The 23,364-nt window shown below is 46.4% G+C and overlaps 2 protein-coding genes and 1 long non-coding RNA gene across 7 annotated transcripts in view; 1 reads left to right on the forward strand and 2 right to left on the reverse strand.

Annotated features, from left to right (window-relative positions):
- The first annotated feature begins 77 nt into the window (after positions 1 to 77).
- Positions 78 to 19,670, forward strand: LOC132370151 (uncharacterized). 2 transcript variants are annotated; one of them, XR_009504526.1, is made up of 6 exons: positions 78 to 915; positions 3,069 to 3,238; positions 8,478 to 8,615; positions 9,005 to 9,092; positions 18,057 to 18,460; positions 18,878 to 19,670. It is a non-coding gene; the product is annotated as an uncharacterized LOC132370151 (long non-coding RNA). The 2 variants fall into 2 exon arrangements; XR_009504525.1 differs by having other exon boundaries at positions 18,057 to 19,670.
- Positions 770 to 8,536, reverse strand: MTMR11 (myotubularin related protein 11). Of its 3 annotated transcripts, none has more exons than XM_059929890.1 (17): positions 8,229 to 8,536; positions 7,787 to 7,877; positions 7,223 to 7,344; positions 6,973 to 6,988; positions 6,615 to 6,757; positions 6,065 to 6,143; positions 5,801 to 5,936; positions 5,463 to 5,550; positions 5,215 to 5,303; positions 5,005 to 5,129; positions 4,478 to 4,544; positions 4,215 to 4,285; positions 3,513 to 3,679; positions 3,041 to 3,214; positions 2,477 to 2,659; positions 1,747 to 2,040; positions 770 to 1,453 (listed from the first exon to the last, which is right to left on the reverse strand). In XM_059929890.1, the coding sequence occupies exons 1-17, from the start codon at positions 8,292 to 8,294 to the stop codon at positions 1,307 to 1,309; spliced, it is 2,058 nt and encodes a 685-aa protein (XP_059785873.1). In that variant the 5' UTR covers positions 8,295 to 8,536; the 3' UTR covers positions 770 to 1,306. The 3 variants fall into 3 exon arrangements, with proteins under 3 accessions (XP_059785873.1, XP_059785868.1, XP_059785879.1); XM_059929885.1 differs by having other exon boundaries at positions 6,928 to 6,988; XM_059929896.1 differs by lacking the exon at positions 770 to 1,453 and having other exon boundaries at positions 1,802 to 1,945; positions 6,928 to 6,988.
- The window catches only part of OTUD7B (OTU deubiquitinase 7B), a 56,974-nt gene continuing 43,082 nt past the window's right edge, over positions 9,473 to 23,364 (reverse strand). For both annotated transcript variants that reach the window (XM_059929879.1, XM_059929869.1), the window contains exons 7-12: positions 21,192 to 21,304; positions 19,399 to 19,526; positions 18,941 to 19,090; positions 18,244 to 18,358; positions 17,208 to 17,292; positions 9,473 to 15,972 (exon numbers count right to left, since the gene is read on the reverse strand). In XM_059929879.1, the coding sequence (XP_059785862.1) occupies positions 14,764 to 15,972; positions 17,208 to 17,292; positions 18,244 to 18,358; positions 18,941 to 19,090; positions 19,399 to 19,526; positions 21,192 to 21,304 (1,800 nt within the window). In that variant the 3' untranslated portion in view covers positions 9,473 to 14,763. The remainder of the gene's footprint in view (positions 15,973 to 17,207; positions 17,293 to 18,243; positions 18,359 to 18,940; positions 19,091 to 19,398; positions 19,527 to 21,191; positions 21,305 to 23,364) is intronic.

Here is a 23,364-nt window from a genome sequence, read left to right on the forward strand (position 1 = left end):
GAGGCGGTGGGCGGGGCCTAGGCAGGGGAGGAGCCGGAAGCGGCCGCGGCCATCTTAGGAGCCGCTGATATTTGAAGCGGCAGAGGCGACGGTGTTTGAAGTTCGTCTGGGAGTTGTTAGGGCGGGGCAGGCGAGCGGAAACGCTCAGACCCTCCTAAGGCAGTGCTGGACGTTAAAGGGTCACACTGCTCCCGAAAATGTCAATTCAAAACCTGAGAGAACAAAACTTCACTTTTCATGTATTTTGTAGCCTTCTTTCGTTTCCCAGAGAAGGGTGTGCTGAGGAACCCCCCAACGCAAGGCGTGGAGGCAGCTGTCCACCCCGACCCGCAGCCTTTGGACAGATACGGCCTCACAGCCCCGGCCTGGGCTTGAGGTATTTCGTTTTTCCTCAGCGAGGGGATTGCGGAAGGTCTGAGCTCGCCTAGGCGTTATTGCATAGAGAGTGAGGGGAACCTGAGGCTCAGAGGTGGAGTGATAGCAAAGCTGAAGGGTCGTTGACACTGAAGCCCAGAGTCCTCCGTCTCAACGTCCAGAGCGCACCCTGACGCCCGGCAACGTCTGGGTGTGTTTTGCCCCATCTGCACGGAAGGGAGAACCCAAATTGCCTGTGAATTCTGCAGAGCCTCCCCTGACCCATCCCCTTATTTCCTTAGTAATAATATGGTCGGTACCTTCCTCTCTTGGGTCACACCCCCTTCGCCCACCCCCACCACCACTCTCTTACCTAGGTTCCTTTATTCAGACACAAGAAACAGTGCCAACAGCGTGTATAAATATTGTGCTTTAATGAACTCCTTAAATAGAAATGTCACGACAAAAATATACAATTGGAAGAGACAGGGTGTCTCCCATACCCATAGAAAACTGTAAAGGAAGAAGTAGAAATCGGAATTAAAGGAGCAGCAAGAGGAGGTGAGTAGGAGGTCTGTAGGCCATCTTGTTGACACTGATATATGGTATCTCTGATCTCACAATTTACCAGCTCAGTATCCAAAATTTCCATCCAAAAGGGATGGCATTGCCCTGAAAAAAAGATGCGATCTTATTCTGGATTGTTTTTGTTTGTTTTTGTTTCTTAATTCTTCAAATCACAGGAAACTATTTAAACCAAGCAGGGCAGGGTAAGAGTTGGATAAGGTTAGCACCACCCATCTGCAATGGAAACTCAAGTCAGTGAGCTTGTTTAAGGGCTGGTGTATGAAAGCTGAGGCAGCAAGACCAGGTAAGAAAAATTGAAGTATTAGACAAAACTCTCCCTCACCCCAGACCACCCTCTGCCCTGCCCATGAGAAAGCCAGCAATTTCAATGGGACTGGGAGAGAACGGTATTTGGATTTCTTTTCTTGGAGTGATCCTCAGGAGATATTCTTGGTGTCCATTTCCTTAATAACTCCTGAAGATGGGCTAGCTCAGCCTGAAGGCCAGAGATCGTGGGAGCTGAGAGTCCCATCTGGGGAGGGGGTGAAGAGAGGCAGAGAGGAATATTATTTTAGCTGTAGCTCTCTGGTCCTGGCATCCTTAATTCTCTTTCCCCCTCCCTAGTTTCCACTTGATATTAGTCGCAAGCAGTTTCCCCACACTCCCAGACCTATCCACTTTGATACCAACAAGAATGGTACCTCACTTCCCAGACCCCCAGCCCTTTCCCCTTCCAGCTCCTGGAAACATCTGGTTTCTCCTAGAACTTCTGGTTCAGCAGTCAGGCCCCTTCTCCCACTCCCAGTCCCTGTTTTTCCTTCTCACCTGGACCTCAGGCCTTCCCCTCAGGTAGCAGCGTCTCCAGAGCCTGATTTGGGGTCCCAGATATCCAGGCAGCAGCAGCCCCGGGGGTAAAGGGCAAGCTCCCCAATGTGAGGGGAGCCCCCACTCCTGATCAGCCAGGCTTTCAGAGGAGATAGCAGGTCGAGGGAGCCAACGAGAAGAGACTGCCAGCAGGGAGGGACTGTCCCGCCAAGGACAGAGCTGATTCAGGGGGGTCAGGGCCCCTCTAGAGAAGAGCCACAGAGAACTGGGGGGCCCAGGAACCATGAAGCTTGGCTAAGGAGGAAAGGGAAATCAACTGGCAACCTAGAAAACTGATGACCCCAGTTTCCCCAAACTGGCTCAGGAAGGAATGTCCAGCTGCCACCCACTCAACACTGCACGTGTGATCAAACTACAAGCCTCCCCCCGAGAACTCTTTATCTGCTCTCCTTATTAGCCTTCAGACTAGGCCTCAAGACTGATTAAAGTTGATTTTAGGGAAACATACAAATGTTTGCGTGAGACAGGAAGACTAATAAGGATGAGGAGGACAAAAAAGATGCCTTATGTTAACTTTAGGATTTCTGTCTTCCTGGGGACAGTCAGGGACGATAAATGACAGCTAACAGAAGAGGAGTGAGGAACTCAGACACTGTGTCATTTCACTTCTCATCTAGTAGGATGAGCCTGTGAGAGAGTCGGAAGAATTTAGGAACTTTAGACACCTCACCTGCTGTCTAGGGAGCCAGGAATCTGGGCAGTGTTCTGGGTCATAGCCAGGATTATGGAATTGTAGTATCTGTTCCTTGCTATAGCGTAAGTCCCAGTCCCAGACAGATAGCTGTGGGTTAACAGAGTTCCCAGCTGGGGGCTGGGAGTACCCCGCAGTATAGACTTGTGTATAGGTGTTGAACTGGATAGAGGAAACAAGAAAAGGATGGTTAAACAAAAATATATAATCCTTCTCCCAAGTCTAGAGAGAAATCATGAAATTCTCATCTCTTAAGAATCAGATACAGGGTGAAAGTCCAGTCCTGAAAGTGAGCACCAACCTCCCCCTTTCCCATCCACAGACCTCACTTTTCATAATCAAGACTAAACTTCAGAGAGTAGTGGGTTTTTTTGCGGGGGCCGCACTGCACAGCTTGCGGGATCTCAGTTCCCCAGCCAGGGATTGAACCTGGGCCACGGGAGTGAGAGCCCAAAATCCTAACCAGTAGCCCACCAGGGAACTCCCAGAGAGTTCTTCTTAATGGGGGGAAAAAAAGACAAGTCAAAAATGGAAGTCACTGACCTGTCTATTCTGCTTTCCACGCTCCCAGGGAGTGTCTCTCAAGAATGTAAGGGTGTCGGGAACCCTGACGCTGTCATGAAGAGCAAGAAGGAAGAACTCAGAGAATTCAAACTCAGCTGGAGACTGCTGGAGGAGCTGCCAGACGCAATCAAGGAAGAGGAGAAACACTGGGGCCTGAGAAGAGGGAAATTAAAAGAGGTTGGAAGGGGTTATGGGGACCTAAATGGGGAGGATGACAAAATAACAGGGGATGAGGGGCACAGGAACAGAGAACACTAAGGAGGTCAGGGAGTGGAAATCTCAGTTGAGGTAGGGGGTTGTGGTCCCTCACTCACCTGGGTCTCCCTTCAAGCTTAGCCCAACCTCAGAACCCTTTGGACCTAATTCACCTCCGATGGATTTTACTATTTACTTTTCTCATCCCCGTACTTCTTAATAATACTCTCCCAGTACCCTCCCCAAACATTCTCACCTCTTCACTGGCCCCAGTTCCCCCAAGTCGGGTCAGGAAAGGATGTCCAGCTGCCACCCACTCTCGCTGCACTAGTGATTGGAAGCCAAGCAGTGTTCGGGCTTCAGGGGCTGAAAGCAGCTGGACGAGTGAAGAGAGGAGGCCATTGAAATCACGGTCACCGCGCTCTGGGTGATAAAGAGGGATAAGGGACAAAGAAGGAAGGGCAAGAAACTAGGGCAAAAGAGAGTGAGAAAAAGAAACATGGCAAGAGGAAGTGAGCAGCACAGAGGAGGAAAGTTTGGGGTAGGTAGGATTGAGAGGGCACATAAAAGTGAAGAGAAAACAAAGACTTTGAGTGATTCACTTCATACACTCCACTGAGTTAGAAATACCCAGCTTCACATGTAGGAAGCAGAATCATAAATGTCCAACCAGCTTCCACATTTTCCTTCCCACCCCAGCCCCAATCCCCATCCACTGATGGAAGGACAGGAAAAGAGGGCTGAGAACCCCTCTGTTAGGGACCACAAGCTTAGTGGGGAGGCAGAGGTAGCACTGAAGGATGAGTTAGAGCTGATGGGTAGTTCCTAGCAAAACGAGAGGATGCTAGCACTGGGAGGGGACAAGGAAGCTTTATAGGTCTCCCTCCCTGAGCAGAATCCAGTCAGGTGAGTAAAGAAAAAAGGTGAGGAATGGAGTGGGTTGGCCCAAGAAACTCACCTTGAAGTACTACAGAGCGAACCCTGGATGTCACTAAGACTGAGATGTCACTGGCCTTTCGAAGACAAGACCTGGAGGGGTGGGTGAGGAAGAGAAGGGGAGAACAACAAGCCTGGAGGAAGGGAATGATGGGTCATGGGATACAATAGAGACAGACTCCCAATTCCTGCCCCCTCTCCTTCTAAGGAGCAACAAATAACAGTCTTCTTGGGGAACCAAGGAGAAGAGTTAATGGAAGACCATTTAGGAGTCAGAGGGAGTACCTGACGTAGTCCAACCATCGTGTTCCATCCAGAGCTGAGAGCCATTTATCCTCAGCCACAGATGCATCTGAGAGAGAGTAGAGGAGTCAGAAGGGCAAAGAGATCAGGAGAACTGGGGGTTCAGGATCCAGAATTAAGAAGGGTTAATAATAAGTTGGGTAGTGGTTGCTTAGGTCTGGGGATAGGAGTGAGAAGTAACTATAAATGGCTATGAGGTTTCTACAATTAAGTTGTGGCGATGGTTGTACAACATTGTAAATACAATGAAATGCATTGAATTGTACACTTAAGATGGGTGAAGGGTGAATTTTATGGTACATAAATTATATCTCAATAAAGCTGTTTAAGAAAAAGAATATCTTGGGGTCAAGAAGACAGGAAATCAGTGAGTCTGTGGGAGATGGGAGTTGAGTAGAAAACTAAGAATCGTTGGGTTGAAGGGGTACTCATCCATAGCAGGCAAAAGAGTAAACCAGGTTAGGGTCAGCAGACCTAGAGATGGGGTAAGGGGTCAAAGTTTATCTCACCAGGCAGGCAGAGGGCCCTCAGCCTCAGGTGGGCAAGTTGGACATCTGCAAGACTGGGGAGCTCATCCATAGTGTCTACCAGGACAACGTCTGAATGCCCAGCCTGGAGCATCGACTCCACTACTCTGGAGGGGAGAGAGTCAGAAAGTAAGGGAAGGTGTCTGCCCTGAATATCTAACGCTTGATTCTTCTCATCAAACCTCCCCTCACCTGATATCCTCCTTGTTGGGGTCACTGGCTGTATAGAAGCCGCCACAGCGGAGAAGATCACTACCCCCAGGGTGATGCCAGGACAGGCGCTTCACGTGGATGAGAGAAGGATCACTGAGGGAGAAACTCCTAGCCCCACCCTACCCTTGCCCCCACACTGACCTCACAGGGATCCCCTCCCTCCACGATGACCCGTAACCTCCCACGACCCTCTAATTCCCAACCGTTACCCTCACCCTCACACTGACCGGTCCACGGCCCTGATGGAAGTGGCCAAATGCTCTCCTGACCTCACTGTCCAGAGTTCGATTAGGGACCCAGAAGTAACGGGGGAGGCTGTGAAATTGAGAGTTACGTCACAGCTTGGCTCAGTGACCTCATTATAATGCAAACCTGTTATTACAAGGAAGCTGCTTGGGAGGGGATCATTCCAAGGGATCTCAAGTTTAGAGATCTGGGAGTTAAAGGGGATAGCTTTGTGGATGTCCTAGGAGGCTGGAGTTTGTGGGAAGTCCTAGTTTTAGAGGATCGGAGAAGTGTGGGAAGATTGAGGGGGCAGCAGGGGTTGGGTGGACTGGGGGATCACCTGGTGGCTACGTCGAACCTCTCGTTGACAGTGCTGAGCCTCCAGCCCCTGGCCCCCTGCTTTTTCCGCTCAATCTCCCAGTCTTCTGATGTCTCCAAGAGGGGAATAGGTGGTTTTCTGGAAACAGAACTCTGGCCTAGGGCAGGAGGGAGGCACAGAGGAGGAGGAAGAGGAACCAGAGCCAGCTCAGCTCTTTTGTCTTCAGCCAGCTTCTGCTTTTTCAGACTCTTTACCCTTTCCTTATCCTAAAGCCCCCACACTCACCAGCCTTGCTCAGGGTTATCCCTGCATACTGTTGGGCTTGACGGTTCTGAGCTCTGGCTTGGACAATGGCCATGGTCACCTGTAGAAGAAAGGACATCCCATCCTTTGTCTCAGACTGAAGTGAAAAGAAGGAAATAGGGCTCATGTGTTGCTCCACTGTCTTTGCCGCCAATAGAGAAGAAAAGCGAAGGCAATCCCCAACGAAGGGAGCTTCCACAGGTCATGGGGACTGGAGTCAGGGGACACATTTAGGACCACAGAATGACAGAATGGTAATTCTGGGAGGAATCTTGGGGATAATCTTATGCAACCCTCCCTGTTTTTCAAAGGCAGAAACTTGTCCGCAGTTACACTCCTGATAATTGGCAGAGCTGGGCTAGAATTCAGGCCTTTTACTCTCACTATACTATCATTTTAGTCACTCCTTGAAGAGAGAAGCAGAGAGAATGATGAGAGGGATCTTGGGAGACAGGGGACTATTGGGAATTTCCAGGGAAAGGATGCCAAGGTTCTAAGGGGAAGAGGGGTCCTTGGGCTGGAGGCCTCTTACCTGAAAGGCCTGTGGCTCTAGTCCTCCAGCCTCGAAACCAACTCTGAGTAGCCGGAAGTCTTGGCCATGAATCAGAATCTCCTCAGGGATAAATTTAAGCAGGGACCCGGGACGGAGGAGCTGGACTCGGGACAGGCCATTCACTGAAGTCAAGAGTTAGAGAGCGGTATAGCCATGGATCAGGGTCCCTCTAGGAGGAACTCTTCCAGCCCATCCCACTCCATCCACTCAGGCTGTCATCTGAAAATAAAGGAAGGATGAGGAGGGGTTCTGACACCGCCAGTGAGCCCCTTCACCAAACTCCCACACTTACCAGCCTCTAATCGCCCAATGTTGGCCAGGGAAAAATCATACTCACTGCTCAGGGGAGTCTCCTAGAGGAAGCACATGAACTGATGCTAAAGACATCTGAAGTCTCATTCTTTGTCCTACCTTGGCAGCCCTAACCTCCCTAGAGATAGTCCCCATGGACAATCCCTGATACTCTCAGAAGACAGCCCTTAAGCATAACTCTCACTTTCTCACTTCCTGTAATGTTTATCTCCATCTTCTAGACTCCCCTACCCACTTCCCACTAGTTGTCCTTTGCACTGCCCTAACCTTCTCACCTCACTCCGCTGCCATCCACAGGGCTGGAAGGTGACTCTCAGGTTGCTGCAGATCAGGGTTCCAGGCAGTTCAGGTTCCAGCCCTTTCCTCACCCCTGGGGCCCATGCTAGGATCTGCTCCCCTGCAGGGCAAGAAGGGAAGCCAGGTTATGACTGTTGCCAGTGTTGCACACACTCGTATACACCCACTCCTCTCAGACAGGAGAATCTAAAGAGGGACGACTAAGATCCTCCCCTAGCCCCACTAGAATGAAAGCTTAGGAGGAGAGAATTTATATTCTTTTACTCTAGAGCCTAGAAAGTGCCTGGGACATAGTAGGCACTCAAATATTTATTGAATAAGTAAATGAGAAGAGGAGTAACAGGGTCAAGAAAACAGAGGGACCATCAAGGTCCAAGCTCCCAGCCAGCCCTAGACAGAGAAGAGAGCAAACCTCAGGCAGAAGCACTTTGAGCCAGGAGAGGAGTACAGAGGTACCTTTGGTGAGGTTTGAAAAAAGGTCTGAGGAGCATGAAATTTGGGGGAGTCTTTGGAGATCAGAAGTATTGGAAGGGCATTATTACCTGGGAGGCATCCAGAGGCCAGGCAGCTGCCAAGCTGATGACTCCTGGGCTCTGGCATCCCACTCCCCTGGACAGACTTTGGTCCAGAGAGCTGCGAAGGGTGTAGGGTTAATCCCTAGGCCTCTCCAATCCTGGGGTCTGGGGTTACTTCAGCAACCGCTTCTGGAGGCCTACACTCAGACACTCAGGAGAAACAGATCAGTGGCTGTGGGGAGCTCAGCACGGGGGGGTTGGCAGGTAGTTAAGGGAGGGGCTGGTTAATGGATAATGAGACAATGAACTTGAGACTGCAAAAAAGACCAAGCTCCATCAACTGAGGTTGATATGAGACACACCCTCCTCCTCCTCTAGATCCTTTTCTTCCCTCTTTCTCCACACCATTCCCATTCACACCCTCTTGCCAACGCCCCCCCTCGCGCGGAAGCCCGTTTCCTCTCCTTACCCCCATCTCTGGCTCCTCCTTCTGGGGGGCGACGTTGAAACTCTGGCCCCGGCCCCCCCACCACATTTCTCTGGCTCCATCCGGGGATGGAGCCGTCAAGGGTGGGAAACCTCGAGGATGCTCAAGCCCCTTGGGGAGAGGCTGAATCTTGTATATGGGAGGAGGGAAGTCAGGGAGAGGGGCAGGAGGGAGATTCAAGGGAAAGGAGCATTTGAGGTGCAAGGAGCACGCTTTGGGGTCTTTTGAAAGGTGTGTCCAGCCCAGCTAGAGGAGGCTCCTCGGAAACTTCAGTCGACTCTGGAGAGGGCGGGAGAGATGCCCAGCCCCTTAAAGGAGAATACACACAATTTTGGAAAAGTGGAGAGGAAGTGGAGGAGCCTAAGAAAGGTGAGGAAAAAATGGGGAAGTGAGAAAATACCCAGATTCCCTGCTTTACCCCAAACCCAGATCCTATTGTCTTCCTGTTCATGAGCATTGGAGACTGTTTGAGGGGAGCAGTAATGCCAAGTATTAAACTGGAATCATTGGGCCACTTCCCTGGACTCTCACTGATGGCTTCCCTGGGAAGCTGTTTTTGTTTTTTTGTCTTCTTAAAGGGGGTGGGGGTGGGGGGAATGTTAAAGTAGTGCAGACTTCCTTGCTGCCTCCCCTTACAGACCTAACAGAAGTGGTTGAGAAGAAATTTATTAATGGAAATTGGCCCTCAGGGGATTTTTGCCTGGGGAGGGAATTAGGGAGGGGGGTGAGTTAAAGTGTTTTTGTGTATCCTTCTCCAGAGAGCATGAAACATATCTCATGTGAAGGGTCCAGTGGAAAAGTAGGGAGAGAAATTGAAACATCTGCAGGATACAGACACAGGTACAGGTATGTTTACATGCAAGTTCTGGTGGTGGGGGTGGGAGGCCCAAGGAAAAGATCTTACCACTTAATCCAACACACACACACACACACAACCAGCTGGAAACTAGAGCCCATTCCAGGTACAGGAGCCCTCCCTCCAGCCCAGACATCAGATCTCCAAGTTAATGATTCATGTTAAGGACTTTGAAGGCTGAGGGTTGGAAACCTCTGTTAAGTGCAACAGTCCCATCCCCCCACCCTCCCCCTTGCAACCCAAGAAGCAAAGATGGGTGGGGAGGGCACTAGGAGGGAAGTAAAGGAACTGTAGGCGATGGTGACTGGGGGTAGGAATGCAAAAATCTACCTTTAGGTATGAAAAAGACAGAAAATAAAATACAAAGTAATGAATTCATGAGCTGCTGTTTTATTGATTTTGAGTTTGTACAGAGGCAGCAATTCTTAGGTGGGGGCCCCAGTTTTCCAGTGACAACTCTCTCTTTCCCCCCCAGCACACACACCCTTCCGGCCTCAGCTTTAAAAGTTCCCTGTCTTGGCTGCAACTGTGGAAATAGTGAAGATATTCCGAGGCAGGGAGTCAGTCTGGAACATAGAAGCATACACCTGCTAGGAAGGTAGCCCAGAAGCCTGATTCTAGAAGTCTTAAAAGCTACCAAGCCCCGCCACCCCCACCTGCATTCTATCAGCCTCAATCTCTTGGGGGGAAGAAAATATTTCCCAAGGTCTGTGGCAATAGGAAGAGCTGTGTACCAGAGTTTCAAAATCCATTAACCACTTTCCTTCTCCCCACCACCCTTCATTCAAGAGCCTCATTCTATTCTTTAATACTTGAGGTGTAGGAACAGCAGAGGAATACAGAGAAAAAACATCAGGGGAATGGTGGAAGGTCAGAGGCAGAAAAAAGATGGGTGACTTGGATCAGCACCTAACCAGGAATGCAAAGGGGGCAGCAGCTGAGGGTTAAGTAACAGGAGGACCCCCTCTGTCCATTCTACACACACCCAGTAGAGGTTTAGTGGATGAAAGGAAGGGTGAAGAGGCAAGGGGCTGTATCAGATTTTTCCATTTTCAGAATCCTGGTCTGGTTGCAGGTTTGTGCCAGGAGTGAAGGCTGCTGGGAGGGGCAGCTAGAGGAAGGAGGTGGAGCTGAGTGACTCACAAGATGAGTCACAGATCCAGTTATAAGCACAGAAAAGAGGCCAAGGTCCTCCCCACCCCCGCTCCTCTCTGCGCCACTGTCAGCCAGCTTCCCTTTCTCTTTTCTACTGCCCCTTACCCAAGTGGCCAGTGAAGGGAGGTGGCATGGAGAAAGTCTCCATGGGGGATGTCATGATATTTTGCTAGTCAACTTAAGTTCAGGGGGCAAAACAGCCTGTAATTTGCAGACCAGGTATCTACAAAGTGAAAGAGACAGACTGCCTACATGAGTCACTGAATCTGTTGTTGAAGGGCCTGGAGGGAAAAGGAAATTAGAAAAATCTGGGGTGCAGGTGATTCCAGGCCGAGAAGGGGCTTCTGATTCTGCCTTCTCACCTGTGGTTGTGTGTCTGGGGCACTGACTCCTTAGAGAAAGAAGAGGACACAGAGTCCAGAGGTGTCTGAGTAACTGGGGACAATTATCTTTGAACCTTCTTTATTGGGAAAGATAAAATGTGACTGGAACCTTGGACATGTGGCTGTTTAGAAAGTAGTAAGAATAGCAAAAGCTTTTTTTCAGAAGTCATTCAGAACCAGCTCCATTCTTTTCAGCTCAGTATCATTCCCAAATATGCAATAAAAAGTCATTGCTAATTTCTGTTGTGTTGGTCTGTGAGCTTTAGTTTCACTTGAGAAGAAACAGCCAACAGGAGAGGGAAGGAAGTTCCCTCCAGGCCCTGTACAGCACTGAGTTAAACACCATCCGCACTCCATAAAGAGACTGAATCTTTAAAAAAAAAAAAAAAAACAAACTTTTAATATAATCTTTTACTTTTGTGGTAGAATCCAGTGTGAAGGAAAAACGTTTGGTTAAATCTTGTAACTCTCAATAAAACCAGCGTAGATTAAGGGAGGAATTTGGAGGCCTCTCCTATAGTATACTTGCTCCATCAGGGCTGAGATGGAGAACGTAGGGTGGAGTGGTAGCACTGTCTTAAATCAAAAGGGGAAAAATAAGAGCCCTGAAAAATCTTCCCTCTCCAATAAAAACCTCAGTAGGTTCCCCAGTGCCTGGATTAAAGGAACTAGGTGCACTTATTTAAGCCTGAGAGATGATATCATCCCTCAACTAGGGTTGAGGGGTCTGCCTCCCCCCTTCACCCACACCCTCCTTAACTAAGGAATTTGGTTCATTTTGAGTGCACATCATGTACCCTTCTCCTCCCTTTTCCCCAACACAGTAATTGCATGAGCTTGCCTCTTCCACCCCCTCATCCTCCCCAAATACCATAAACCAACCAGAGTCTGTCTTCATTTTGCAGGCATTATTTTTTCACCACCCTCCCATTCCACAGCCCTCTCAAAGGATGAAGCAAAACAAACTTTACTCATCCCTATGGAAAAACATCCATTGACTCAGGGTCCCTCATCTTTAGAATAGAGAGGGTGTTGTTTTTTTTGTTTTAATGTGTCAATAAATAGTTACCTTCCCAAATTAAAAAAAAGAAATTTATTTCTTAATGAAAAAGCTAGAGGGCCTAAATAAAGCCCTATTTTACCATATTCACCCCTAGGCCACCCACCAGAATTTCCACCTTTTTTATTTGAAAAGAAGTCAAAAGCAATTGGGATTGGTTCATTCATAAATCAGAACAAAAGCAAACATGACACAAGGTTTCCGTTTTTGTTCATTTGTCCTCAGTTTTTAAAAACAAAAGTATTAACTAGAATCTAGTAACAGATCAAATCCAAACACAGCAGTCCAGTGGAGAATCAACTTTCCTGGTTTTATTCTCTGGGAAAGTCCCTGGTCTGTTTCCATTTCTATTGGTCCAGGCCAAAATCCTATGATATAGATGGATGCCTATGGGAAAGCTAGGTGAGCTATGCAAATTCTCGGTGTGAGTTTGAGCCACCTGTTGTTTGGGTGCATGTTAGGGGACGAAGTTCATAAGGTGGTGGTCTCACCAATGTTGTTCTAACCCTAGAAACAGGGTAAGGTGAGCAAGGCACTCACTTTGGGCACAAAATTTAAGGGGTGCCCCAAAACCCAGTAACCAAGATACTATTTTAACACAGTATATTTTGAAAATCAAAACTAATGTAAAAAAATCCACAATGAATAAAGTACCAAAATTTTAAATAAAGACAGGATTCAACCCGTACTTGCTCAATTCAGCGTTCCTTCCCTCACTCTAACCCCAGTCCTGTTGGATTCTGTCTTTTTTAAGATTCTGATATTTTGCTCATCATGGATTTTTTTGCATTAATTTTTTTAAATACTGCATTAAAACAGTATTTATCTTGATTACTAAGTTTCTGGTATCTCCTTAAGTTTTGAACCTGAGGGGCGTGCTTGTCTCACACTAGTCCCAGTCCTGCCCAGAAATATATACATACCCTCCTTTGGAACCTATCTCCTTCGACCTCATTGCTTCCTTAACACCAGGTTTGTTTTCAAATAAAAGCCTAAGAATTAACAGCCATGGAAATTATTAAATCAACAATCAGATTTAGAAAATAAGTGACTTTTCAAGTTTGTTGAGGAGAAAGGAAACTTTCTAAATTGTGAGCAGTTCCAATGAATAGGACAGTCTTGGCTGGCTTTGTTACCAAGGGGGAGATGGGATGACAACTTTCCTGATTGGGCAGAAGCAACACAGGGCAAACATGAGTTCCCCTAACGCGCACACCCAGCCCATGTCTGCCTTGGATCAAATGTGGGGATTACATTCCACAGGATGGTTTATGAGTACATACCTCAAAAGAGAAATCCAAATACAGAAAAATAGCCCCAATTAACACTCTGGACACTTAAGTACACTTATTCCCCTTCCTCATATGCACCCAGGAGTGTATACAATTGCATAGTTGAGTTCTTTTCTTCCCCCAGAAAAAAAAAATTTAAAGAAAAGGGAAAATTGGCCCAGGATAGGTCCTCCAGTTTAAAGCTTTTAGAAATGATGCTGGCCAGAGCATAGGCTGTCCAGACTTGTGCTTTGTGCAAAATGCAAAGGAGCTCCCCCCTACTGTGTCCACAGACCCACTCCCACCCTCCGGGGAAAAGGATGGGTTGGGGGGCGGGGGAAGGGGGAAATCCAAAGACAGATCAGCTCATTGGGAGTAATCTGTGATCTGTGGTTATAGTTCACTAAAATATATTTCTCTACCTTTTTATAAATTGCCCCTAACCCCTACCCCAAGTTTCAACATCAGTCCTATTATCAAAAATATCTCTTCTTACAAAGTATTTTTATTATTTTAATAAACTAACCACAGATTAAGGTCAGCTATGGCTTAACAAAAGAAGCCAGGATGTTAAGTTCATTCTCCAAAAGTAGAGAGGAAGGAGAAAGAATCACTTAAATAGGAGGAAAAAAAAATTTTTTTTTTAATGTTTTTGCTTGCTGGGGTCGTTTTGTTTCTTTTCTTTAAAAAAAAAAAAAAAATTCCAAAAAATAAGTTGCTTTCTACAGAAACACAGCAGCAGAGGATGGTAGTGCTCTATTTAGGTTTTTGGTTTTGTTTGAAACAGTCTGGCCAAAAGTCTGTCCTCCTCCCACCCCCCTCCCAAGGCGCACTCAAACCCCAACATGTGGTTATTGCTAGTAGTTAAAAAAAGATCACCTCTGCACCAATTCACCTGGAGAAAATTCAACACACACAGCTGCTCTTCGCATCATTCTCTTGCCTTCCCCAGAGGGAACTTCTTTTGTTGTTGTTGTTTTTTAATAAAATTAAAGTCTTAAAAAAAAAATCACAACCTTCTTAGCTCAGCCCTCAAAAAGGATGAGAAAAAGATAGGGGGCAATTGGCAATCTCCTCTCGAACTAGAAGGGATGACAGATGGCTGTTTAGAAGGAAATCAAACTCAAGAGGAAGAAGATTCCCCTTTTAAGTTCCTCCCTTTCCCATCTCACTAAACTGATTTAAGCCAGCCCCCTCCTAATAAGCATCCATAAGCACACATTACTGCCTTGTCTTTCCAGATCCTTCAGGAGGAAAAATTTATCCAACACTAAATTTCTACCTTAATTCAACTCAATAGCAAATTTGACTAATTTCCCAGTTTCCCTCCACACTCGCAACTCCACCACCATGTGCTTTTTTCCAACCTAAAAGAACTTTGGTCTGTTTTCTCTTTTATTGACTGAGAACCTCCTTTGCCAGTTCCTCCCCCAGACTTCTGCCCACCTCCCCACCCCCTCACATCAAATCTTCCCTTACACTTTCCCTTAGGTCCTGGGATGGACCCAAGGGGTTACGACACAGAATTACCATCTTTCCCCCCTTGTACCTCCTCAGTACCATTAAGTCAAGATGGGCAAAGGACCAGTACAGCCCTTGAGGCACCATCCAGCCCTGACCTGCTCTTGCCAGCCCGGCAGCTCTCCAGAGCATACACACTTAAAAGTTTCTGGCCAGGCTCACACAAACATTACTGCATTTGCCCCATCAACATGGGGGCTGGGTCTTATGAGCCAATTAATTAAGCTTAACTTTCTTTGTTTAGCCCCCTTGCCCTCCAAGGTTTCCCCATTCAGAACCTGTGCACCAGCAGCTCCCCACCCAGTTCACGTTCCCTTCTCCTCAGTTCTTCCCTGTAACAGCAGGAGCAGAAGTTGTTTGTCTCAGGGTGTCCATAGAAGCTGCAGTTCGGTTGTTTGCATTTGGTCTGGGTTGGGGGAAGCCCCCGGGGACCTCCAGCCCATCCATCTGGCTCAGGGGGCTCTCTGTAGCCGTTGCTATAGGAATCAGCCACGCGGAAGTGGGGTGGTAACAATGCACCCCTGTGAACTCCATCCTTGGAGTGACTGCCTGGCTCCAGAGAAGGGATGCTGTCCTGATGGGGGTAGGGTCGCCCAGGAGGGCACTGTCTGGGGAAGGTGGCATATGGTGGCAGGCCCCCCCCACATGGCCCCCCTGCCATCTGCCTCCGGGGCTCCTGGCAGTGGACTCCACCCCCAGAAGGCCGAGGGATAGTAAAGCCACCAGGGTAGCCAGTAGACAATGCCACCGCCTTGGACTCTGCTGGAGGAGCAGTCAGCAGCTCCTCCCCGCCATCTGGCTCTGGCTTTTTGGCTGGAGGAGGCCCACTCCCTACCCCTCCATTCATGATCTTCCTCTCTGCCTCCTTCTGCTTCTGCTCTGCCAGGAATCTCTCCTCAGCATCAGAAAGGTAGCGTTGGATCATCTCCTCCTGATATTGGTGACGGTGACCCATCTTCAGGGTTCCAACAAAAATAAACTTCCCCTCCCCTTGCATTGCAATCCTCAAAATGCTCAGGCTTTGCATCACCTCCTGGCTATACTTGCTCCCTCCATTACCAACAGACTCAGATGTGGGCTTCTCAGTTACAGGCCCATCCCCAGCTGCCTCCTCCTTGCCACCCTTCCAACTCTTCAGTGAGTTTTTCTTCTTCTTCTCCAGTGTCTCAGTGCCACTGCTTACCCCCGACCCTGTTCCCATCCCTCCAGGCTTAGAACCCTTGCTGTGCATCAGGCCTCCCATGTTCTTCTTGAGCTTGCTGCCCAAGGTTTTGCCAAAGCTGCCCAGTTTGTTAGCCACAGAATCTGCTCTTTTCTTGTCCTTTTCCCGATCTCGTTTTGACTTCTCTTTCCGCTTGCTGCCCTCATTGCTGGCAGAACTGCTGCCAACTGACTCCTTGTCTGATTCCCCAGACTCAGGAGTGGACCGGGGCTCATCTCCAGCTGAGGCTGTCGGGGACTCAGGCTGGGCCAGGGGAGCCTGGAAGAGACAAGAACGTGGCTGACAGATATAGCATGGATAAACAACAAGGTCCTACTGTATAGCACAGGGAACTATATTCAATATCCCGTGATAAACCATAATGGAAAAGAATATTAAAAAAGAATGTCTATATGTGGATAACTGAGTCACTCTGCTGTAGAGCAGAGATTGGCACCACATTGTAAATCAACTATACTTCAATTAAAAAGAATTTTTTTTAATTAAAAAAAAAAAAAGAACGTGACTGACAGTTATCCCATTGGTCTGGGTTGAGGGAAGTCCCCAGGAACCTCTAGCCCATCCATCTGGCTCACGGAGCTCCCTGCAGCTGTTGCTATAGGAATTAGCCATGTGGAAGAGGGGTGGTAACACCCCTATGAACTCCTTCCTTGGAGTGACTGCCTAGTTCCAGAGAAGGGTTGCTGTCATGACAGGGGAAGGGTCACCCAGGAAGGCACTATCCTTCCCCAGCTCATCAGCTCTCCCATGAACCAGGGAAAGAGGTATCTAATATCTAACTTTTATCTCACCCCCTGCAATTTGATGCCCTTCTGTAATAAGGAGATACCAAAATGAAGCCTGGATTTTGCTCTTCTAGAACAATGAACAACTATACAAATACATGGCCTCTGGGTGAGGAGGGAGAATATTCTATAGACACTAGAATGGCCTTTATTATAAATTTCTCTATGCCAAATTCTGCTCAAAATTAATCTCAAGGAAGTCTTGAATAACCACCCCAAGTCTTAACCATTCTGCATCCCCTCAAGTTCTAGACATTCAGCACTGGAGTCCATCAGTTGGCCCTTGCTCCTGTGTTCCTGTTCTGTGGATAATAATGACATCCTCAGAACCTACTGTATCAGGAGCTCTTTAAGCTATTCTATCTCCTCTGGTGCCCAACACAGAGGTCTATGTACAGAGGGCTTGGAACAAAGTAATAACAATCTCAAGTTCACCAAAAAGTTCAGAAAACTTTTCTTGAAGAATATGTTTTAGTATCAGAAAGAAGAGCCTGGCTGGTGAGAAGATATAGAAAACAAAGGGCACTAACAGGTAGAAAGGCAGGAAAAAGTGTCGTTTGGAATTTATCTGATATTTTCTAGTTATTCCTAACCTTGAATCATAAGCCACTACTCAGAAGAGACTCAGAAGGAACCACCACCAGATTTCCTTGTTCTCCCTGACATGAAAATGAGGACATGCAAGGGTGGGGTGGGAGGCGTCCTCACCTGTGCATCCGAGGACACTGGGATCCACTTCACATTCATGTAGCCATGCAGCAGATGCAATTTGACCTCTAGGGACAGGATTACACTGTGAAAAGGAGAAAAAAAGAATTTCAAAATACTGTGACCTTTAAAAAGCAGAGCAGTGTAATCCATTTGGGAGGTAGGGTGGGAGAGGGCTACATGGCTGGGAACTCAGGGTTGAGTTTGAATTAGGGCTCCACCAATTACTAAGCTTTATGACCTTGAGCAAGTCACTTCAACCTCCCTGAAACCCAGGGAGGGGTTGATAATGGGTATAGATAATAATATCTATCCTGCAAGGTTGCTGTGAAGATTAAAATAGTATTTGAAAAGGGCCCAGCACAGTGTCTGGAAACTAGGAAATACTTCCTAAACAGCAGCCACTATTATTGTTGTTCCTGTAAGTATTACTCATAAGGAGCTTTTCATAATTAGGTGAGAACTTATTTAAAAAGCCATAAACGCTGGGTTTTTAAATCAAACCGTCTCAGTTGGGTTCAGTTTTAGGAGCCCGAAGAAGGCGGCACTGGCTAAGGGGTAAAGGAGGAGCTTTTACATTCGTAAGCTCTTATGGGAAGTTTGGAGGCAAGAGGAAGCCAACTTCTGGGAGGTGGCAGGGGGGCGGAGAACATATTTTTCTTGCTGTTTGAGTTCCAGAAAGGCAAAAGCCCAGAGCAAACTGTTTTGGTCAGCTATTTAAAACCCTTCTCATTTGGGCTGGGAGAATTGTGATTTGATCATCTTGATTTTCTGATCACTGTTTTGGGGATTCTGCATGAACACTCCTCATACTGTAAGGAGATCCCAGGATTCCCTTGTCTTTCACAGGGAGAAAAGGCAGCTGCAAGAGTCCTGGTGCCCAATCTGTCTCCCTCCTCTCCATCTTCCCAAAGACACTGGAACTAGGATGCGACTGTCTTTGCCTCTGAGCTGAGGAAAAGTCCCCGGGAGACGGACATCGTATGTGGAAGAGATCGCAGCTACAAAGCAGATAGAACGGCTAGGCTTGCCTCACCTGGCCAATCGGACATTGTCATTGTCATCTTTGCCCCACTCCCAGCCCTTTCCAGGGTCCACAGCAAAGTGCAAGGGCAGCAGCTTATGCTCTGAATCTGTAAGTGGGATCACAGCTGGGAAGGAAAGAAACATGATCAAGGAGTCTCTTTGAGAAGAGAGGAAGGCAACTGAACACAGACTGACTTCAGTGAAAAGGAGGCTGAACCACACCAAAGGTCTCTAACTGCAGTCACTTCTCAGTTCGTAACATGTGAATTACCTTAGCATTTAAAAACTTAACAGGCAGGTTTTCCCTTGTAACCCAGCACACAATTTAGGCCACTAATCTCCATGACTTCCCACCAGTCAGCTAGCACCCATGATGTTCTTGCCAGTTAACGGAGATTCAGGGAATTCAAAGTCATTATCAAGACAAATATAGCAAAGCATCATTTGGAAGGTACTATGAGCTTACTGTATAAGCTCTTTACTCCAGAGCAGGGAATACAGGCTGTGTTTTTCTCCAAACCTTTTTTTTTTTTTTAATTTTAAAACCTCTGTATATCTTATAGCTTAGTAAAACCGTATCAACATGCACTGTCTGAGCTTGCATGTCACTTAATTCTTTCCTCCTACATTCTCTCTCATTTCAGTTTTTCGAAGTGAAAATAAAGCAGACCAAAAGACACCAGAGACACAGACACTGCATTCCGCACCTTGTTCCTTGGCATTCTCCTTCTGTTCCATGGACACAAGTGCAGAAAAGTGGGCCTGATCGTAGGCGAGCACCAGAGGGGAGCGGTGACACTGGCTGGCTGGAACCTCCAAGGGCAGATAGATTCCCCCAAAGGGAATAGGGGCAAATGCTGCAGGAAACCACGGAGGTTATTATTAAGGCTATATTCTTGCCTAGTGGGAAATCCCTCCACCCCACTCTGCCAACTGAGCCCCCCTCTCATTCCAACCCATGTTTAATAATTCTTTCCTAAGAAGCCACATCAATTAACCTCAGCTGCTTTACTCTGAATCTCATGAGAATTTTGCCTTGCTCTAATTTATACCTTGTTTTTTCCCCAAGGGTCTATATAACCCCTTTCCTGCCCTCCTTCCAGTGCTTAGCCCAAGGCTCTGCAGATAGGGCTGCTCAGGGTACAGTGAGGACTGACTGACTCACCTTCCCCGCCAGAGTCCCTCAGCATGGTGTCTGCCACAACGACTATGGGCCTCCTAAGCACATGGGCAAGGACGAAAACATGGAATTCTTCTAGGCTCTCATACACAGGCTCTTCTGAACTCTCCACCCTAGAGTTGCAGGAGGCGAGAGAGAGGAAGGAGTGCAGTGGAAGGGAGAGGGAAGAAAACAAAACAAGAGACCCATAAAGACCAGCTCTGCAAAGAGGAAAAAACAATGTCCCTTCCTTGTTTTCCAGTCTTAAGGCTGCCACACACACAGCTGATTATTTTATGCTACCATGGCTGTTTCTACTTTCGTTTCACGGATGGGGAAATACAAGAAAAGAAATATGAAGGTTCAAGTAGTTTAGGAATCGGCACGTAATCCCTCTCTTAATACCCATCTTGTTCAACAACCTTCCCCAATTCTTTGTCCAGTAGCTCAGTGTACAGCTGTGTAGCTTCACCCTGCTTATCACTTCATGCACCACAACCACCCAAACACACTCACCATGTCCTATCAAAAAAGGACAAAACAAAACACAACAGGAAAGAAACAAAAATCCCTCCTTCTATGTTCACTTACTTGAAGAACAGCCTCACCCATCTGCTTAGTAGCCTAATCAGAAATCTGTGAAATATTTACTGTTCTTTATATTTCATCTTCAATTAATCACCTGGCTTGACCAATTCCATCTTTTAAGTGTCTCTTGTAACTGTCTCCTCTGGCCTATCTGCAACCCATCACTCTTGCTCACACCCATTACTACTACTCCCCTCCGCTTCATCATCCACTCTGCTGTCAGTGTGTTCAAATACATGAATTTGCTCCCGTCACTCAAAAACTCACAATTTAGTGGCTTCCTGCCCCCTAAAGCAATGTTATTCAACATTGGGTGCTTGCTACAAATGCAGATTTCTGGGCCTCACCTCAGTCCAACTCAACTGGACTTCTTTAGGGTGGAAGTCCAAAAATCTGCATTTTAAACAATCCTCCCAGATTATTCTTATGCCCAATAAAGTTTGGATAGGTTATAGTTTTTTAACTTTTTAACTATAGAAAAATTTTAAATTTTAAACATATTCAAAACTAGAAAGAATATTATACTAAACTCTCATGTATCCGTCACCCAGCCTCAACGATTATGAACACATGGTCAATCTTGTTTCACCTAGACCTTGATATATTTTCCTAGGGATGGCCTCCACACCCACGCCACCCCACCAGATTATTCTGGAGCAAATCCTAGACATCATATAATTTCATCCATGAATACTTCAGTTTCAGTCTCTAAAAAGTAAAGGACTCCTTTTAAAAATGACCACAATACCATCAATACCACACTTTAAAAACTTAACAATAATGTAGATATTATTCACATTTCCCCAACTGTCTTATAAATGTCCATACATTCCAGCTGGTTGATGTGTCTCTAAAGTGTCTTTAAACTTAGGTTCTTTCTCCCTTTTTGTTTTCTTTGTCTTTATTTATTGAGGAAACCACGTCATTTGTCCTGCAGTTTCCCAAAGTCTGGATAGAATACAATTTTAATTCCTTAGCATGGCACACAAAAATCTGGACTGCCTAGCCTCATCTATCATTCTGCACCACATACTATATATTCTGGCAATACTGAACTACCTGTATTTCCTAGAATGTACCATGCTGTTACACCTTTCTGTGCCCTTGCCATGGCTTCTCTCCTCTCCTTCTAACATCCTCTTAGCACAGAGCTCTTTGGACACAGAACTCAGCAAAGATTATTTCCTGCTCCTCCAGTTAGACATACTTACCCACCACAGTTGGCTCCATTGGTACCTAGATGCATGCGGGGTTCACTTGAGGCAAGCTTGATCAGCTCGTTCCATTCCTTCTGCCACTCATCCTCTGTGTATACCAGCCCCGACTGTGTGAAAGACAGGCAAGGAATATCAAGCAATTAGAGGCTAGGTTCAAGAGGCAATAGCCATTCCAACTCACTCGTGTTACTCCGCTCCCTATTCTCTTACCACTTGGCTAACAATTTGTACTACAAAGTCCAATCTCTTCTCCCATTTATAGTCAGGATCCATGAAAGAATGTCTATGATCACTCACGCTTCTTCCATTCTTTTCTGACCCATTGCAGTCTAGCTTCTGCATCTGCCCTCCAGCCTATGCCCCCTCCCTCACCCCCACAAACTACTTCACCTAACTGACTCTAGCAAAGACAATGACCTTCTAATTGCCAAATTCAGCAAACTCTTCAGTTCTTATCTTTCTTAGCCTTCATGTGGCATTTGATCTCCTCAAACCTTCTTTTCGTTTAGCTCACACAACACTACTTTCTCTTACCTCTCTGAACTCTACCTCAAAAATATTGATGTTGTGTCAATGATTTTAGCCTTGGTTCTTTCTAGGTTATCTTTTCTACTACTATAATCTCCTCTACTGCTATCTACATGCTCAGGATTCAAAAATCTTCTTCTCCAGCCCAGATTTCCTCTTAATTTCTATGTTCACATCCAGCTGCCTACTGAAGACTGCCACCTGCCCATGACTACCTCAAACTCTGTGCAGTCAAAACTGAACTTCTACCTCTTCAAAAACCCTCTCTTCCTTTTTTCCTACCTTTGTAAACAACACTATCACCCAAACACCCAACTAGAAACCAGGGGGTTATCTACGACTCCTCTCCTTTCACCCATCCCATACCTGGATCCTTTAGTCAACAATTATTAAGCATGAACTACTGCAATGGACCCTTAATTGGTTTTACTACTTCCAGTCATACATTCTTATGATCCATTTTCTACAATGCTACTAGAAAGATTTTTCTAAAATTAAAATCTGATGATGTTTGCTTCCTGCCACAAATTCTTTTAAGACCTGTCATTACCTATTAGATACAGTTCAAACTCCTTAAGCATAGCATACACACTCCGCTTCCTGGCTCCCAACCCACTTCTCTAATACCATTTAATTAGTCATAGTTCCTTGAATGCACCGTGTTGTTTTATACTTCTGAGCTTTTGTCTAGGTTGTTCCTTCTGCCTGGAGCAGCCCACTCCATATCCACCTCGTGAATAATTTCTCAACTGTCAGGAAAGAACTCAAGTATCACTCCTCTATGAAGCCCTTCCTAAATCTCCCTGGTACATCAACCACTCACTCCTTCCTTTGTGCCCTCCCTCCTCAACTGCTATGTAGACTTCTATCTTAGAAGTCATAACCTGTTACTTTGTTGCAATTATGTATTTACATGTCCATCTCCTACTACTACTCCTGAGAGGCAGGACCATGTTTTATGCAATATGCCTAGTACCTACTATGTGATCAGTAATCAGTAAATACATGCTCAGTAAAACTATTAATTTTTATTAAAGGAGCGGAAGGCGTAGTACAAACAATCTTAAAATACCATATTGGCTTTAGGATGTATATGATGATTTGGAAGAAAGTCTGTATTATTAATTATATTTGGCCTATATAAGTGTTAAAATGAGTTTATACTTTAAACACACATTGACATAGTAGAAAGGATCACACTGGAAACATGAGATGTATCAGAACAAATATAACAGGAATTAAAGAGCTATTGTGACCACATTTTACTTTAACAATAAAAAAAAAAGACAACGCTATTTTCAATGTGTAAAGTTCTATCACAGATTTTTTCAACTAAAAATACAAAAGAACAATGCACAGGTTATATACGGGGTGCTCTGGTCACTCTGATAAATGGTCCCTGATACACATTCATGAGGATCTGCCTCCCTCTTGCTCTCACCTATTTTTGTTTGCTGTTTTCATACACACAGCCACTAGGTGGTGTGCCCTCCTAGGCTGAAAATGTTCTTACTGTGTTTTACCACCATTTTCAACAACACAACAAGGAGGCCTGGGAAATCAAAACCAATTTAGTTTGTTTGGTGTTTGGTACTGGCTAAAAGTAGCTCCCCAGTCCGTCACCCCCTTCCCCACCCCA

Source organism: Balaenoptera ricei, chromosome 1, assembly GCF_028023285.1.
Source record: "Balaenoptera ricei isolate mBalRic1 chromosome 1, mBalRic1.hap2, whole genome shotgun sequence".
Taxonomy (NCBI): Eukaryota; Metazoa; Chordata; class Mammalia; order Artiodactyla; family Balaenopteridae; genus Balaenoptera; species Balaenoptera ricei.

Bases quoted from the DNA above. Each gene is read 5' to 3' on its own strand.
- MTMR11 (XM_059929885.1), bottom strand. From the start codon at position 8,294: ATGTGGTGGGGGGGCCGGGGCCAGAGTTTCAACGTCGCCCCCCAGAAG. The intron at 5,551-5,800 runs GTGATCCCCCAG...TCAATTTCACAG, and splicing joins AGGTTCGACGTAGCCACCAG to CCTCCCCCGTTACTTCTGGG. The intron at 5,130-5,214 runs GTGAGGGGAGGT...TCTCCCCTCCAG, and splicing joins CCCAACAAGGAGGATATCAG to AGTAGTGGAGTCGATGCTCC.